At 40.4% G+C, this 19,147-nt stretch overlaps 1 protein-coding gene across 18 annotated transcripts in view; it reads right to left on the reverse strand.

The window, feature by feature from the left end:
• ENOX1 (ecto-NOX disulfide-thiol exchanger 1) overlaps nt 1–19,147 on the reverse strand; it is a 554,315-nt gene that overhangs the window by 60,977 nt on the left and 474,191 nt on the right. For all 18 annotated transcript variants that reach the window (XM_073212579.1, XM_037002114.2, XM_073212580.1 and 15 more), the window contains 2 exons: nt 5,698–5,805; nt 1,407–1,463 (listed from right to left, as the gene is read on the reverse strand). In XM_073212579.1, the coding sequence (XP_073068680.1) occupies nt 1,407–1,463; nt 5,698–5,805 (165 nt within the window). The remainder of the gene's footprint in view (nt 1–1,406; nt 1,464–5,697; nt 5,806–19,147) is intronic.

Genomic DNA, 19,147 nt, shown 5'->3' on the forward strand with positions numbered 1-19,147 from the left:
AGCTTTCTACTTTCTCAGTTTGATCCATTCTTCAATGTCAACCCAAATCCTGCAGATCTAGGGAGCCGTTTTGGTCATCAACATAAAGAAACCCTAATAATAACACCTTGAAGTTCCCACAAACCTTAATGCACTAACAACAACATCATGATGAATCTGTGAGGTGAGCTTCACCTCCATCTGAAAATGGGGAGGATGGAACTCAGGAGCCACAGAACTCGTCGAGCTGATGTGGTTCGTGAAGCAGCGAAGTTCAGATTCCAAGCTACATCACACCACAGCTGCCTTACCTTCCTATATGCACATTGTCCACATGTTCCTTAACTTCTCAACTGAGTTACAAATTCTTTAAGGGCAGACCATGACCCTTAAATACTTCTTTGTAACCACTCCCCTCAGCATCACTTAGCAGAGTCCACATACACAGCAGGTTCTTAATAAGCATCACGTATTAAATATCTATTTGGCAGGAACAGCTTCAGAGAGATCTTATGTTTCTCTGAATGTCAGGCTCTCTGCTGTATATAATTAAGACAAGAGTGAACATGGAATGTATAATTTCTCCTAGCTCCAGCTTAATCAGGCATTGATTACCATGTCTGATTCAGTGTTACATGAAAAGAACTGCTTAGCAAGCACTTTCTGTGGTAAGTATAATAACATACATAAAGAGATCAGAGAGATGTTTTAAAGACAAAAACAAAACCATCAAATATATGGAGAGATGGTGATTAACATGGTATAAGAGTCCACAGTGATCTACATGGTATAATAGTCCATAAATAGTCTCTAGTTTTAGTAAAGAACTTCTAAGGCTAAGAGAATACTTGTGTAATTTTGAGCAACTGGATATTCAAGGACCACTAAGAGAGAAAGTCAAGGTGCTAACTGGGACCTCGCACCACTGTATCAAGGAAATGGATGCACCACACCATTGCACTGGGTCAGAAACAGAAGAGAGATGTGCTTTCAATGGCTTTTCTGGGAGGAGGGGTTTGCTCTGAAATCTCTTCAGCATAGCAATCATTCTATTACCATCTTCATTGACAGGCAAACTTAATAAATATACATGCAGCATACAACCATACTGGGTTTCCTGCCATTTGCCCTCCCAATGCATCATTCGTTTATAGCTTTGAAAATATAAAGGGCTCAAACAAATTCACTGAGATTAGAATTTTTATAGTAGACATTAGCTCAAGGACTCCTACATTGACATTTGGCAACCTAAGCTAACAAACAGCAATGCTTACCTACCATATTTTCTTGTCAAACCATGCAGAGTAATCTTAATAAGCCACTGGGAGTCATGGCTTCTGATTTTCTTGGTGTTACAAATAAAGTATCACATACCTGTGGGCATTCAACCAACAAGTAAGAGCAAATGCCAGGTTATCGGTACCTACATTTGTGTCCTCATGGCTGTGGCCATTGGTCTCGACCAATTCCTTGGTACCTTTTAACTGCAAATTTTAAGAAGAAAAAAAAAAAAAACCCAAATGAGTAAGTAAGCATATCTGTTATTTATCTGAGGTCATTCTTTATAAAACTTCTGAGAAGAAAACAGACGCAGCTTATAATTCTAATACATTTTACTGAAACCAGTTTGAGACCAATATTTTATGAAACTTGGTGGCTGGCAAAAAATATATGGGTCTCAGTCATTATATTTTAAATAATATGATTAGAAAGCAGTTCCAGAGGCATAGAATGTATAAAATTGGTTCTTAAGAATAATAAATGATTTCATTTCCTAGTTGTATTGCTGTTAATTTAAACCCTGCAGTGTTTGCAAGTTGCCACCAGCTAAATGATGCTACATGAATGGTTATTCGTGAATGATGTATTTGGGTTGTTCTCACGTGCTGTGTGCTACTGTACGTGACCATCTTGAGAACATATTTGAATGACTGATATCGTTTCTGGAGGTCTAAAAAAGGACAATTTGCCTCTTTTTGTAAAGGGAGCTGGGAAGACATCTCCTTGGTCACTGAGGCATTAGAAGGAAAGCTATTTCTCAAATGAGATTTGTTAACAGTGATCACTTGAAAACACTATTCTCTCTACTCTCCCTCAGGAGGCTTAGAGTAATCAGTTATCAGGAGATTTCTGGGAACCTTTCATTCGCATTTTATCCTGTCGTGGCACAAAGCAGTTGTTTGGAGGCAGAGAGCAAAGGCGAGGTGTGAGCAGGCCTTGTAGCTGTTTACCAGTATTTTTTCCTGGCTTTACATTTAAGAAGTGGCATCTTCTGTATCATATTTTTTAAATGCCGGAAATAAATGCTTAAAGCCTGAAAGAAAATAAATGCACATACACCAACGATGTGTTTGATTCAGAATATTGGCTCTTGCTGGTTATTTGTATATAATAAAATGAAAGCTTCTTTAGTTTTTAAAGGCAGTCTCAAAATCTCAGCAAAAAGGCCATACACTCTTCATGCCGAAAATGAAGACTACACTCCTTTGCCAAAGGAATGATGACGTGAAGAAAAGCAGCTGATTCTGGACCAGAGGCTCTCTGGCTTATTTCCATGTCACTTCTACTAGGAAAAAAAAAATTCTGCTTACTGTTCTTCAGGACTAAGTCACTGATGTTTCTACACATGACAAATACAGTGTGTGGTACATGTGAGAAGTCAAATTGTGCCACAGTGGTAGGAATGCCTCGTATCACCACAGGGCACAGAAGTACCTAAAAAGTCCTGTATGCTTTCCTATCTTAAGATTTTTGTATCATCAGCATTCTCCACCTTCCTCTCCGCCAGCCCTGTCCGTCTGTCTGTCCCACCTCCTAGGACCTGTGACTCATGCTTCCACAAGTCCGAGACGGGTGAGCTTAGAAAAGGGTTCATCTGCCACAGAAGGAAAGTACGGTGTTGTCAGAGCCTGTGCCCTTTCCATGGCTGCCAGCACGGACGTAGCTGGCACTCTCCTTCTTCCTTTCAAATAACCCCCTCTTCCTGCTCCGTGCCACCCCTCGGTTCTGCCCTTCTGGGTGTGCTCTCCTCTCACTCCTGATCCCTGGGCCGGCCTCGCCTCTGATTTCTTGGCCCAACTGCCCTGGGGCCCCTCCTCCTGCAGCGGCCCCACGCCTCTCTGTTGGTCGCAGCTGCCGGCCAGTCACTGCCTGGCCCCTCACTGGCTTGCTCCCTGCCCGCCTCTCCTCCAGCTGCACTGATGGGCCAAACATTTTGTCTGATGACAGCTGGGTTTGTGAACAAGCTCTAGATGTCAGATGCCGTCATCTTCATAGAGCTGAAAGGCCAGGGCCAGCGGGGCATGGAGGGCCTAGAGAAGCTGCACCTAGATGCTGGGAACCTTCTGGTGAGCCTTCCCTGGGGGTCTGGGGCCTGATGCTGGTGAGCGTCCGACCTTGTGGCCTAGTCTTTCTTTTCAGGATTCCCATCAAGTGGCAGTCACTTTGAATCACAGAGTATCAGGGCTTCAGAGAAGGCTATATCTTTTTGAGTGTGTGAGTGTGTGTGCATGTGTGTGTAACAGCAAGAACCTTGGTCCATACTGTCATACTCCACAGAAGAGATACTATTTGTCTAAATCCTATCTGTGCAAGCAGTGAAAACGTTTTACACATGTGGTCACTCTACACAAGTACAAAGAAAGCCTAGTAAGGCAGTGCTCATGGAAGCAGAAGTGTGTTTTTAAGTGTGTGTCTGTATGTGGGTGGGTGGCTGCAGGGAGACAGAAGAAACATGTCCACCGCGCTCCCATCTGCAAGGATGACAGGGCACCAGGCAGGGGGGTCTCAGGAAAACAGCCTGGTGGTGGCCACAGCCCTCAAATGCATTTGGTTGCTGGGTGTGTCACTGGCCCCGTTAGAATGATAGGCCTTTGCTTGAAAAGAGTTGTCCCGTGTAAATTAGCACAGCAGATTTAAAACTGCTTCCTTCATAGTCATATTTCCTACATCTTTACTGGTTTTATTTGCTCTGAATTGTCTTCACATTCCCCTTTATTTTATGTATTTTTTCTTAAGTAACAGACAGTAAAGTGTGATGCTTCATCAATGCCTGTGTGTATGCTTTTTGATCTTTAAAAATGCATGCCATAACTGGAGTATATCAATACTTTCTGCAAATCTTCATCTGTTTTTATGGTGGGGTTTGGACTTCAAATCACAATACAGGCATAGCTCAGAGATATTACAGGTTCAGTTCTAGAGCACTGCAATAGAGCGAATAGCACAATAAAGCAAACCAATGAATGTTTTGGTTCCCCAGGGCACTTAACAGTTCTGTTTATACTGTGATGTAGTCTATTAAGTGTGATAAGCATTATGTTAAAAAAAGCTACATATGTAAAGGATTTGAGTCATTTGAAGAAAAGAAATTCATCCTTCCCCATCCCAGTAAATCAAGGAGAGAGGGAGGGGGAGAGAGGGATTGAGAGAGAAAGAGAAAAGTTCGTAACAAAGTTCAGAGATATGTCTGCTGGGTCAGCAGCAGATTTGAACCAAATCACCTATACTCTGCTGGGAGTCTGCTAACAATGTAGAGGAGGAAAGGCCCCTAGACAGTAGGTCATTGTGAATTTAGTCTATATTTTTCATTTCAAACTTATTCAAAATCATTCAGATTCAACCTCAGTCTGAGTCACTGAATCTATATTAATCATATAAAGATAATGATTAGTTTTATAAAGCATTTTCTTCCAATGCTTCAAAGCTTACAAACTATCCAACATCTTCACTTTTCCCTCACAAGTCACTTCTACTTTGAGAGGAAAGTAACTCAAAATATATTTTCTTGATTCCAAACCATTAAAAGATAAAAATCACTTGTAAAGTGACCGGATCACAGCTGACTAGGGTCATACTTTTCCAATTTTATATTTTTAAAAAAACACCACTTTCAAGGTTATTTATATTGTATAAAAAATCTCAGAAACCACTGAGAGTGAAATTTTTAAAAACACCTAAATTTGATTATCCCCAAGGGTTGGGGTTACTGTATGTGAATATTTCTCCCCAGTTACCATCCACTACATTGTTGACAGCATGTGAAGGCCAGAAACAGGAAAGTAATTCAAGAGCTCGCCTATGTAGTTGCTGGGCTTAGATGTCACTTAGATTTCCCTCTGCTGCTGAGCCATCCATCTTACCCTTCTGAGAGACAATACTTTGAAATCCACTTATCAATGTCAGGCCACACTTTACTATCAAAGAAAGAGAGGATGAAATGATCAGATTTACAAACTTAACATAAAAGGCTGTTGCTCACTGTGGTTAGATAAGTGCCCTGATGCACAGGGAAGATGTGTTTTTAATGTCCCTGTGACTCAGTTTTTCTTTCTCATATGTCTGCAGGAGTGCCACGGATTTTGCTAAACTCATTTTCCTCACCGTTAGACTTAAGAGGAAAGTAGCTGCTTGCTTTGAAAGATATCTGCATTGCCAATATTTAAAACTATCAAAATTCTTTTGTCCTGGAGAGGAAAGGTTCATACACCGCTGGAGGGCTTGGGTGCTCTAAGTAGGTCCATGAGTGAGAACAGAGATGCTGGAAATGAGATGCTGGAAATGAGAATTCCACACAGCAAGGCCGCTGGGAGGTTTGGCAGTTACAGGCTAATTGTACAGCAGATTAGTTTCAGATCTGTTCACACGTGTGTCAGGGACTAGTGAGGGGCGCATCAGTGTTTGAGCTGGCATGCGGTCAGAGCTGGGGCCTTCACTTACTTGTTCCTGGAGGACTTTGAGTAGTGCTTGCGTGTGAGCCTGCTCTTCCTTGGCTTGTTCCAGCTCAGACTTCTTGTTGTTTAGCTCCTCCTGGATGGTCAGCAATTGCTGTGAAGGTAAAGGACATTTAAGATAAGTAGGCTTGATGGCCAGGTGATTGGAAGATAATCAGAAAGTTGGAGGAGATTTTTACATGTCTTCAAACTTAATCCAGGCTCCAGTTAACTTTTGTGTCTGTCCCTCCTGCCCCCCAGCAAGTATTACAGTTTGTGACAAATTATTAGGCTATTTGTGATACTGATACACAATTAAACAAGTTTGTTTTAGTATTTGTGAAGTCACCCTTATGTTCCTTTCAACAAACGCATACTTGCAAACATATGTAGAATAGTGCTAATAAACAACATATTGATAGATGCAGAAATCATATAATTAAAAAAACCCTTAATATAATTAGTCAGCTTGTCTCAGTTTACTTTATTTCATGTGTGACAGTAAAGTTAGCTTTATAGTAGCTTTGTAAGACTGCTTCACCAAGTAGCTGGGACCACAGAAGATCCTTTTACTTTTTCTGTTATCACAGTGCTGTTTTATTAGATTGGTAGGACTGAAGTCCAAGCTGGAATCAATATATCAGCTGAGAAAACTGCTGATATAAGCTGTCAAAACACTAAGCTATGGCCTATACTGGAATTTTTTAAGCAGGGCCACTGAAGGGATATTTCTTAAGCCTTGAGCCTGCCTTACGCTATCAACTGTAACTCATGGGGAGCCTTACCTGTCTGCCAAGAGCATAGGGCTGCCCGGTACTAATTCTTTGGAACATGGTTATATGTTAATATATACTTAGGCTGGAGAACACATTCAAGAGCTTCCAAGGCCCTGGAAACAGCTATGTTTATTCAAAGTTTCTTGCCAACAAAGGACTAGTTTGCAAAGACAGAAGTACATTTCTTCTGTAGCATAATCACACACGTGCACCAAAGATATGAAGATGCCAGTGCCTTCCTGCCACGCAGGAGGCCGTTTCCGGCATCAGGGCTGCTGCAGGGCCTGCCCAGCTGGCTGCAGGGCTGCCTGGCCAGTTCTTAACTATCAAGCCCTGAAACAGTGACTCTGGATTTCTGATGCTTCAACCTACCAATTGGAAGGATTAAACCAAATCTTTAAAACCTAGTTTTGGGGTTTGCTGGGGGGCAGGAAGTGCTCAGAAAAACAACTGTGCTTTCCATTGGGCTTGCTTGCTCTGCTCCCTGCTCTGGCACTGGATATAAATGTGAGAACCTACTTTGGTCCCCCAGCATAAACAGTGATTTCCCTGTAATTTTCTAAAAATCCTGTACCTCCTGTTTCACCACCTGCCCATGTCATACTCATACGTGAGGTGATGCACACATCCCATGCGGCTCCCTTAGCATCTCATGTGATTTCATTGTGTATCAACTGATTAAAGGACAGAAACCAGGGAGCCCATCTTGTAGTTTGGCACTGTGACAAGTACCTTAAATGACTCTTTCCAGACAGTGGGGAATGACTGTGTTCCTTCATTCTCACTCATGGCTCCAGAATGGTTCTGTGGGGAGCTGGTGCTCTGAATTCAAAGATGCCCAGTGAATTTTTACATCATTAGATGATTTCAAGTTCAATCCTTAAACCTCTTTTAAAAATGAGCCAAATGAAGGACAGGAAATTGTCTGCACAGGTAGATAGCTTATGTCTGTTCACTTAGCACTTGGGGTAGCTCAATTTAGAAGCAGTTGACATCCAGTAGAAGGGGGTTGGCTACAGTAATGATGGTGTATCTGTTCAGTGGAACACCACGCAGCCATCAAAAATGAAGTTGTACAAATATCTCTGGGCATAGAAGTCCACCATGCACTGCTCCCACTTGAAAAGTTCTGAAAAGGTTTCATTAAATTTTTGCAATGTATTACCAGATATGAATCTGGATGTGGTGCCTGGGTAAGTAGGTTTAAGGATGTTTCTGTTAGTTTTGTTTGTAGGTTTCTAGTATGACTGTAAGGCACATACATTGCTTTAGTAATGAGGAAAAAATCAAATGAACTTGATTATGGTTGGGGAAAGGCAAAGGAAGAAATACTTAGACACAACCCAGCTGTCATTCCCAATGCTGTGAATGAACGAGAGGGCAGTGAGAGCCCTTGGGAGTCTGCCGTTGCGTCCTCACACCACAGAACATCTTCATCCTCTCGCTCTCCCACACCTTCCCTTGACCTCACTTCCCTTTTAAGCTTTCATTCTATCCCATTCTTCCTGAGAATCACATTTTTTAAAATGTCTCCTCTCAAATCCCCATTTCCTTCTCTTCTCATATGTAGGCAATGACTTTTAAAGGTCTCTTTTTATTTGAATGTTTTTTCAAAATACATATTGTCATTGTTTTGTGAGTATGTATTTTTATGTGATTATCATTTCTTGTTTACTCAGTTTTTACTCCGTGTTATGTTTTTAAGATCCATCCGTATTATTTGTATATGTTTAATCTAGTGCTTCTGACGTCTGCATAGTGTTCTATAGCATGTGTCTACCTACGTATACCTAATCCCCGTCCCAGTGAGGGCCACTCAGATTATCGCCAATTCTCCTTTACCTATACAAGGCTGCAGTGGAACATGCGAGCACATGCCACCTGTGGACCTGGGGGAGCATTTCTCTGGCATGCTTATGTGGCAGCAGAAATACAAGCATGTAGGGTGTGCCTAATGAGTTCTTTTGCCAAAGCTGCTCTACAGAATCGCTGTACCCATCTGCCTAACCACCAGTGGTATTGAGTTACTGTGCCCCATATCCATACTAACATAGCATTATCCAGCTTTCTAATATTTATTAGTTTAATAATATAAAGATTCTTGATCTTTTAAAATTGTCTGATTCCCTATGATTTTAAGCATCTCATCATATGCTTGCTAGCTTTTGGGTTTATTGACACTTTTTAAAGAATAGTCAAGGGTACTGTTCCTGAATTCTGGGGAACTTTTAAAAAGTATTGATTGCTGGGCCCCACAGAAGACCAATCCACCGAGAATATCTAGGCAATGCTACTTATAAAAAAACCTTCAAAGGTAATTCTAATGTACACCTGGAGATGAAAACCACTGTCTCCTTTAGCATTTATTTAATCCTCATCTTACTACAATGTGACTTCTATCCACAGTTCTTTACTAAAACTCTCCTTACCGAGGTCACCAATGCCTTTCTGATTGCCAGCTAGTAGGCTGCTAGGTTCTCTCCTTGCTGTGGGCTCTCTCCCGGTGACCCTACCATACCCAGGGCTCCACATGCACGCCCTGTGCACTTACACTGAACAGAGCTCACTCACAGTGTTTCAAGCTGTGCTCACTATCACCCCACCCCCACCTGAGTCTTGCCCTTGGTGCCCTGAGTTAGAACCCTGCAGTCAGCCCCTGCCCTTTCTTCCCCCTCACAGCCCCTCTGCTGATTGTTCTGCCTTTTCTCCATCCCTCCTTGCCGTCAGAGTTAACGTGACCATCTCCTGAATTCTGGATCTGCTTGTGCTTCCTGTCGTTCACCCTACACTCCTGAGAAAATTGACCATCTAAGAATAAATGTGCTCCCAGCTTGAAAAATACTATTGACTCCCCAAACTCACATGGACACAACTCAAACTACTGACATTCTCATTCCCAGACATGCTAGGTCCTTTCTTAATTCTATGACAAGCTCACTGCCCAGAATTTTGCCTGGCAGATTCCTGTTCATTTTAAGGCCAACTTAAAGAATGATTTCAGGCCAAAACCAATACATAGGATGACTTTACACAACAGAAAAGAGCTGCACCCTGTAGGGAGACACAGCTGCTCATGGTCAGGTAGTGAAGAAGGGGTTGGATTTCATTCCCACTCACTCCTTTGGTGCTGTGTCCTTGTCCCGGGCAGAACCTGCACACTATGGTAGCCTTAGGTTCATTGGTGATGAAGACCTCCTCCAGTCACCCAAGCAAAGCTAGTTGTCCCAGCTTCTACGCTCCCAAAGCACTTAGTATGGCATATTACATTTCATAGTTATCTCCTCAACTAGACTACATCCACCAATGGTAAGTTCAAATGTTAGGTTATCCATAACACATAGTAGGTGCTGAGTGAATGAATGAAGAGGGGATGAGTGCTTGCTGATTTCCCCGCTTCTGGGGCATTAAATCATGATCTAGCAAAAAGCGTAAAGAAACAAAAGCCATAGCAGACAAAATGCCAAACAACCACAATGACAAAAATGACCCGAGGATCTATCACTGGGTAATTATTGTTCTAGACATATGGGTACATGAGACTTTCAGAAGGAAACAGCAGCTCCATTTAAGACATTTTGATTCATTCCCCTGGCAGTTACAGATATCCTTCTTAAACTAAAGGGGAATGTTTCTTATAATGCTAAGAAAATACAATCAATGAATTTTTAATTATGCAATTTCATACCCACATTCCAACAAGAAAAGGAGAAAAACCACCGCTAGAGGAAAAACAAAATCAACACCCCTAGACTGCTCTCTGTGTTCTTCAAGATTAATGCTTGCTTTGTTTACAAAGCATAAACTTGTGAATCTAATATTTATGTATTTAAAACAGTCGTGATTCAAAATGGCTATTTTTCATTTGAATTAGATCTCCTACAAAAACAATGAGATAGCCCACAAATAGATAATTTAAGTCAGATTTTCTGGTCCTTGTTCACTTGAAATTTATGAGACTATGATATTCTTTCTAGTCTGAATTTTTAAAGTACCTGAATGCTTCTATTACAGAAGTTTACAGGCAGCTAGAACTTCATCAGAAGAGTCCCTCAGTTGGATTGGCTGACTGCAGTATAATTTTAATTTCACACTGGAGAGTACGACATTAAACAGATGCACTATTACATTTTTTGGTGGTTACAACTGAGTGTGTTCCAATTAGACAATTATCCATATGCCAATCAAGCGCAAACTCTCTGGCAGACAATAACAGGTAAATAAATGCCATACCTGATATATCTTGATATTTTCAGGCCACTGATTTAATAAGATCGTTTGTAATGCTCTTTGGGGATGCAGACTTCAGTGTGTAATGGGTCTTTGTCTCTGACAACTCCAAGAGGATTACAAATGTTATTTGGAGCCCCAGAATAAGTGAGGTCACATCTCCATTTTTACAGATGGGTGAATCATAGGCACCCAGAGGTGAAGTCATGTTTCTGAGGCCACACTGTCTGAAAGAGACCTTCCACTTGCACAACTCAATTTTCTTGCTTTAAACCGTGGTTTCTACCCTAGCAACCACATTGTACTGTCAATTTGAAATGGAAATCAGGACATGACAAACTTAAAATTCTCCTAGAAATGACTTCTACCTAGGCATTCACCATTTGCATTTAAGAGCTAGGCTGCTGGAGACATGCTTTGTGTATACTTCTGTATATACAACTGTACACATGCACTGTAGCGGATTTGACTTTCTGTTGCAAACTGTAACCCCTTTCTTATCTTTCTTCTTTAAATTTTATAATTTTCTTACCAAGGTGAAGTTGTTATATAGCTAACAGATTATATAAGGTTAGATTCATGAAAGTTACAGACCACAGCACAAATACTCTCTATAAAGTACACCGGCAACATCTCTTTATAATCCAAGTGTGATAACTCAGGAATCTTTGGCAGGACTGGTAGGTGGCTTGGGGATGAAGTGGTGGTTGCCATAAAATTGAGAGGACTGCTAAATATAATACTGATTGTGTGTCTTCCATGGTGCTAGAGGAATATTCTTTCTAATTTAGGTTGGTGATGGGTCAAGTGAACCCATGCTGCCAGGTAGATACACACTGATAGTAATTACACCTCAACACACACACACACACACACACACACACACGCACGCACGCATGCATGCACGCATGCACGTTTTTTCTCTTTTCCTCTTCCCATTAATTCAGGATTTTCCTGGTGCATGGCTCTACATTCAGTTCTCTTAAAACAATTTACTAATATTCATTCATTCAATCAAATAATAATTCATTCTTTATTTCAGTCAACACTGATCTACTGTGTACACAGTGCTGGACTAGATAACATGGAGAATATGGAGGAAATAGACACTAAGTAGTCTGTTCTCAGGATGCCAGATCACGAGGATGCCATTATATACACTAATATTAATTTGGGGCTGCACAAAATACTCTGATAATGGCTATAATCAGTGTAGTTTCCCTGACAGATTTTTGGGAATCAGTTTACATGTTAGGAGAATATGGGCTCAGGTGATCCATTTTGAATCAGAACTTACTTTACTTATTAGAAATTAGTTACTGAATATTCATACATAAAAGTCTGGGAATATTTGAACTCATAGGATATCATCAAATTTCATGTGTTTTTGCTCTTTTGATTCAGTTTTAATAAGTATTACTCCATGCCCATAACTGCTGTAAATTAGATGCCCTACTCAGTGGAATATACCTTGAAAGCCAGTAGAATATCACCTAAGGAAAAATGGTCCAGGGAGAATTTTTCACCAAAGGCTGTGGAGGATGTGAATGCATCTGGGTAGACCAATCCCTGCAGCCACTCAATCTCTAGTCTATGTGGAGATGCCTGTGGACATCGTGCACCTCCAGGTCTTCATACCTTGTCTCCAACCTGCTTTCTCTGTATATTTTGGCTTGTGGTCTGAGCCCTATCTTTGTCCAGCTCCACCAGATCCTTGTCACCTTGTTCTGCTGTAAGGTGAGAGGATACCTCTATTGATCCCTTCTCCCTTGGTGAGATCTTGCTACCCAAGCACAGCTTCTTCTCCTTTTCTCCCCAGGACTCTCTGGAATCTTTACCACCTAAGTCCTGGCTTGGTTCTGAGTCCAGAATTTAAGAATGTCAGGACCTGCCAAAGAAATCTATCAGTACCTGCTTTACATCTAAGACTGTGAATCCTAAGCCAATCCCCAGTTGTTAGGGAAAGTTTGAGATATAAAATATCAAGTGCATATTATCACATCCCACTGGCAAGGCTTTGCCTAAAGGCAAACACATCTAACAATACTCCTGACAAAGGAGAGAAACCTGACCCAGGGGGAGGACAGCTATTTACCACTTGGAACTTACAACTTTTACTTTTCTCCTTGGGTGGAAAAAAAAGACAGAATTGAACTAGCTTGAATTTTCTGGTCACACAAGGTAGTAAGACGACTCAAGATCTATTCTAGCTTAAAATGTCATCTGCTTTCACCTGGGGATGAAACTGCACTTCAATTTACGGCAAGATTCAAGGGTAACCAAGCCTGTGGCCTGCTTTATCAATCCAGCGCCTCTCTGCCTCCAGCATGGTGACCCCTGGGGGAGAAACATCTCTGAGAGAGAACTCCACCATTCAGAAGACTGATAAAAGGAACACTGGATTATAGAAATGAAATTGTGCTCAGAGCCTAATATCCTATTACACCAGGCTATACATATTTAATTCCTTGGGTCTTTCCTCATAAATCAATTCCTTCAGGCCCTTAATCTCGTCAATAGCTTTTCTGATATTGAATTTTAAATGCCATTCTCATTGCTAGGCAGAAAGGCAATCTCTTGCTCATGATGGGATCAGGCTTCATTTACAGCCAAGAGATGCCTGGAGCACAGCCCTGTTCCCTGACCCTGCTGTTAAGATCCTAATGTCAACTGGAGCCAGACAGCCCGGTGCAGGCCTGACTGGGCTTGCCCTCTCAGAGGTCAGGACCATGGACCCCGGGGTCATGCCTGTCATACCCTGGAAGCCCAGACAGCCCTGGGTCCTCAAGGGGGCACCTGAGAAGTGAGGGGCACTGCCACCTACCCAGGGCGGTGTGCTCTGGCAGCGATTCCCTTTTGGAATGCATGAGTTAAGGGCCCGACTGAAGGACATGCACGGTGTGCACACATCTGAGCAGGAACTCACAGGTAGTGGGGAAGCGGAGACACAGACTGCGGGTTCTCTAGAGGGAAAGGCGCAATCCCAGAGAGCAGGGACTTGGAGCGGGCATGCGTCTAGGCTCCAGGTGGCTAACCCACAACACTGGCATATCCCCTGCTGTAGAGAAAGGGAAAATCCATGAATTCTATGAGCCATGCAAAATTTCCAAAGGAAAGCAGGAGCAATAAATGTAAGATTTCAAGAGAGACCAAGAGGTCGGTAAACACAGGGAACCACTGAGATACAGGTTTGGGGCCTAAGTCTGCAGTTAGTGGTGGGGAACCAAGGTCAGGGCCGTGGGAGCTGTCTGCCTCAGTGCAGGGAATAAGCAGGTGCAAATAAATGTATGAAATATAATGATAATAACACAAACTAAAGGTCCATCCATTTACTGTCACCAGACACCAGCAATTCTGAACCACATCAGTGATAAAATACACCTTTCTGATAAAAATCCTTTGTTGACCTAAAACCTAAACAATTGCTGCTATTGCTGTTAAGATTGAATATATATTGTAATCTTTACATTAGCACATTTTCATTACTTACCCTTTAACAAACATACTCTGTGTAGAAACTAATTTGGAAAATGTACAGTTTCATAGTCTGCTTCCTCTCCCAACCCTCCTTTCCCTCCCCATCTACAGACACAAGGACTCAGCTACACACAGTTCTTGGATTTAGAATCACTTGAATTTGCTTTAGATACCGTCTCCAACCCCTGTGGTACTACATGTATCCTACATTTCTACAGTAGATTCAAAATAAGTATAGTGATGGCACAGTTGCTACAAGACTTAGAATTAGAACTTGAGTGACTTCAATTCATTCCACAGGACCTCTTCAAGAATTTTTACATTTAAAATTTAAAACACTGAAACAGCATGAGAACTGTGAGCTGTACTATTTTTGTGAAGTGCAAATTTTAGTTCACATGTTAATATTTTTACTGAATTTTGGTACTTTAAAAATTGAAAAATATTTTTAAGTGTATTTTTTTCAATCAAGGTATAGTTGGTACACAATATTATATTGGTTTCAAGTATACAACACAGTGATTCAACCAGTTATACATATTATCAAATCCTCACCCCAACTAGTGCAGTTATTATCTGTCAACATAGACGGATGTCACAGAACCATTGGCTGTATTCTCCATGGGTTCTTCCATCCCCGTGACTAACTTATATTATGACTGAGGTTTTTGTGCCTCTTTATCTCCCTCTCCTAACTAATCTTTCTACCGCAACCCCTCCCCCATGTTAGCCACCAGTCACTTTTCAGGGTCTATGAGTCTACTGTTGTTTTGTTTTGTTTTTAGATTCCACAAGTAAGTGAAATCATATGGTATTTGTCTTTCTTCTCCTGGCTTATTTCACTGAGCATAATACCCTCTAGATCCATTCATATTGTTGTAAATGGCAGGATTTCTCTCTTTTTTTTACGGCTGAATAATATTCCATTGTGTATATGTACCACCTTTTCTTTATCCATTTATCTACTGATGGGCACTTAGGTTGCTTCCCTATCTTGGCTATTGTAAATAATGTGGCAATAAACATAGGGGTGCATGTATCTTTTCAAATCAGAGATTTTGTTTTCTTTTTAAATTGTTAATTGCTTTAAACCTAAAGGGCAAATAAAGAAAATGTTATGTCACTGGTACAATTAATAGTCACCCAAATTGTACTTTTATTTGGTTTTATTAAAATTTCCTTATTTACTGGACAATTATTTATGTACTTTATTATATTAACTGTAATCAAAGGATGAAAATTCAAACTATTAGCTGAATTAAAAATTTTAAATAGTTGTGATATTTTCCCTTTCATTGTACTATTTTATAATTTTTAACAGGCATAATTGTATGTGAAAATCAATATAAGAAAAATTTCACTGCATTTTTTTCTTGGCTATTATTATTAATTTCATTCAATGATTACCACTGAGAATAATTTTTTCATTTAGAGGAAGAAGATGTTTAAAAAAAAGATTCTGAGAGTCAAATTGCACAAGGCTCCCCACTGGCAGGCAGCCCAGTGTCTGAGTAGGAGAGGGAAAATATGACCTTGGCCTCTTGGGCTGGTGGGAGGGATAATTGTTTCATCAGATATGGTTTTAGAGACAATTTCCTTTACTTGAATAACCTCCTGGGTGAAAGACAGATACTTTTTGCATTTGCATTATCTTGACTTATGAGTCATGATACACTACATCCTGATAAGGCAACATTATTACAAAAAGAAATATAGCCAGGGATTAGTGAAAAGGCATAAATTAAGCCACAGGTCAGGACTGCAAAAACTGGCATGGTTAGCTCTATTGCTGAGTTGCTGTGTGACCTTGAACAAGCCTCTTTACTGCTCTGGTCTACTCTTTTCCCTCACAACTATATTATGAGGAATAATTTATCATTTAGAAAACAACACATCAATTAATACCATGAACACTGAACTCAGGTAAAGCAGATGCAAAAGTGGTTTGGAAGGCTTTGCAACCTATTTTCTTCAGATGATCCTTTTCAAAATAGTATAATTTGCAGGGTCATTTCACTTTCCTGTTTTTCTTACTTTCTTCAAATGTTAAGTAAACATAACAGTGCTCTTAAGTGGGATATTGTGAGACTGAAGAACATCCATTAAGTATCCTTGAAGGGCAAAGGGTATCAAGTTAAAGGAAAGTGCTGTCAGTATCCTCCTTGCAAAAATGGAGAGACTAAGACCAAAGAAGGTCAAGTGACTTTTAACTTAACATAAGCAGGCAGTGTGGGGTATTAATATTCAGAGAGAAAGGGCTGTTGTTCATCTACAGTCTAGCCATGCTGGTTGTCCTCTGTCAGCCAATTTTCAAAACACAGGGCCAGCCAACTTGAATTAACACCATTCATGCAATTCACAAGAGAAGGTGTCAAATGCCTTGCTGAAGCAGGAATATATATCAGTGATACTCTCTCCAGAGCCTTTGCTGGCAATTCCACTGCAAATGATAATCCAATTTGCTGGGATTTATTTATTCTTATCACTTGTTTTTTTTTTTTTTCCCAATTTAGGAAATGGTCATCACCACAGCCTCTGGGCACATGTACAGCTGTTAATGTAGAATTTTGAAATATTAACATGCTTTTCAGCCAGGTTGGCCCATTTAGTTTCAACAAGAACCCAATTGAACAGCTGGGTCTTACACTGTGCCCCAAAGGCCAACATAAATGTGTTCTTTCTTTGCAAGGCTTATAACTCAATCATAATCTGAATTTATAGTTAGAAAGCCCTTTATGAGTGACTTTTTTCCAAAATCCTGTGGTCATCTTTGAAGGTAGTTTATATAAAGTGATTGGGCCTCATTTAGTTTAGCCCTTAGAGAGCCAAACCATGCTCCTTTCAGCATCATTAACATCAGATAGTACCACCATAACTGATCTCCTCGATTGCAGTCTTAGGAAAGCAACTTTTGACCTAATGGTTGTGGAAAAAGAATATGCATTGGGGTCCTGAGAGGTTTTAGTTAGGAAGTTATAATGCTTTGACATGTTTTGCAGACAAACAAAGAGAGAAAATGTAGCTGAAAATTTTATCCCTATATCACCTATAGATGTCTAAGGATAGAAAACTTTCTCTATTGTGGGTTTAGAAGGCTTCATCATGTATCATACTTAACTCTTGATTAACCATCAAACTTTAGTGAAGCTAATTCAATGATTACAATATTCCCCATTGTTCTTTGTTAACGCAAGTTAACATTTTTGCACCTAGGAGACTAAGATATTTAGGCGCAGGGAGAGGAGACAAGAATAGCCTCTGAACTTAGCACTTTGCATCTTTAGGTGCCGCTGCGGCAAGCTCTGCAAGTTAAGTGGGACACTTATCTATCATAGAAGGCTGAGGCAGAGGAATTTCAAGTTATTTCCCCTGAGGTTTCCAAGTTATTGTAATACACTTAGGCTGGTCTGGAACCCCACATTTTACAAGTCTCATTGTAACTAGAACCTCCTGGAGATCTCTAAGTTTCGTGTGTTCTCTACTCCAGGGCCAAGCCCTGGGTGACAGGTGGGAGCTGCAGCATGTGAGAACAGTTTCTGGGAGGGGCCTTAGCCACCTGTAGGCGGTCCCTGTGGCAGCCATGTAGCCGCTGGAGTTTCTCAGGTTTGCCTGGTCTCTGAACTACAGGCTGTCTTTAAGGAAAAAGATAATCACAAAAACAGAAAACCTCAACAAATCCTGCCTTTGTGAAATGCACCACATATTCTTAACATCTGGGGCTGAAATCTATCTGGTAAAATAAAATTCAGCACCACCCATCTTGCATAGATCTCAAAAGTGCAGACAGAAAATTAAAATTACCATTTTAAACCAATCTTCTCTGCTTCCAAAACATTAAATATAGGAAGCATTAAAGAAGTGAGCTGAATTACTCAGACCCTCTACAATAAATGGTGTTAACATGGCCATGAATGATAACAGCAAAAAAGGCTCCCAAGGTATAAAAGTCAAGAGAAATTAGAGCTGCTACTTTACATCTAATATCTGCCCTGGAAGGTTCGCCTCTTGACTTACCAATCCCCACACCTGAGATCACCAATTTCACGCATTTTAACATTACATGCAAAAGTCTACCCATGTCCTTTTAATTAAAATTTCAAGCACAAGTTTTGCTGAAGTCAGCTGAAAAACCAGCTTCTAACAATGTTGGCACAGAAAGGATCATCTGTGATAAACAGCTAGATAAGTCTGCATTCTATTAATAGGGGATAACAAAGGTTAGTGCTGATGACTTTCAATTTTTCAGAAGGAAAGAATAGGGAAACCACATTTTTAGGTTCTGCTAGTAGACTGTATAGTCATCTATTTTGGCTTCCAGATGATAATTTGACCATTTAAATCATTACACAAAGCAAGTGATATAAAGCAGTTACATTCTAATCCAACTAATTCTATCAGGGTTAAGAAAGACTGTATCAGGATTACTTTGGAGGGGTTAAAAGAAAAATCACTTGTTTTGTCACTGAGTTCACTGTGGATAATGTTTAACCAGATAAGAAAGTTCTCTTTTATTCCAACTAGTTATAAGCTTCATTTTCTCTTTGGGTGTTTTAGCTTAAATCATGAATGAATATTCTATAGTTATTAAAATGATTGTGGTTTATTCTGGTTTAACCTATTAATGGGACATATTACATTAATAGATTTGTAATGCTGAACTAACCTTGCATTCTTGGGATAAATCCAATATGGTGGTTTATAAAATACCAGATTAAATTAGCTTTTTAAAAGGGATTTTAAGTCTATGATCCTAAGTGAGAGTGACCTACAGTTTCCCCAACCCTCCATTTTTTTACTGTCCTCGTCCTCAGTATCAAGTACACCAGCCTTAGGAAATAGTTGAGAAATTTCTCCTCCTTTTCTATTCTCTGAATGGATTCATAAAAGATGGGAATAATCTTTCTTGAACGTCTGGTAGAACTTGACTGCAAAGCTATGTTGAGTCTGTTGCATTGATATAAGATTTTAAGTTTCTAA

The sequence above is a fragment of the Manis javanica genome, chromosome 9 (assembly GCF_040802235.1).
Source record: "Manis javanica isolate MJ-LG chromosome 9, MJ_LKY, whole genome shotgun sequence".
NCBI lineage: Eukaryota > Metazoa > Chordata > Mammalia > Pholidota > Manidae > Manis > Manis javanica.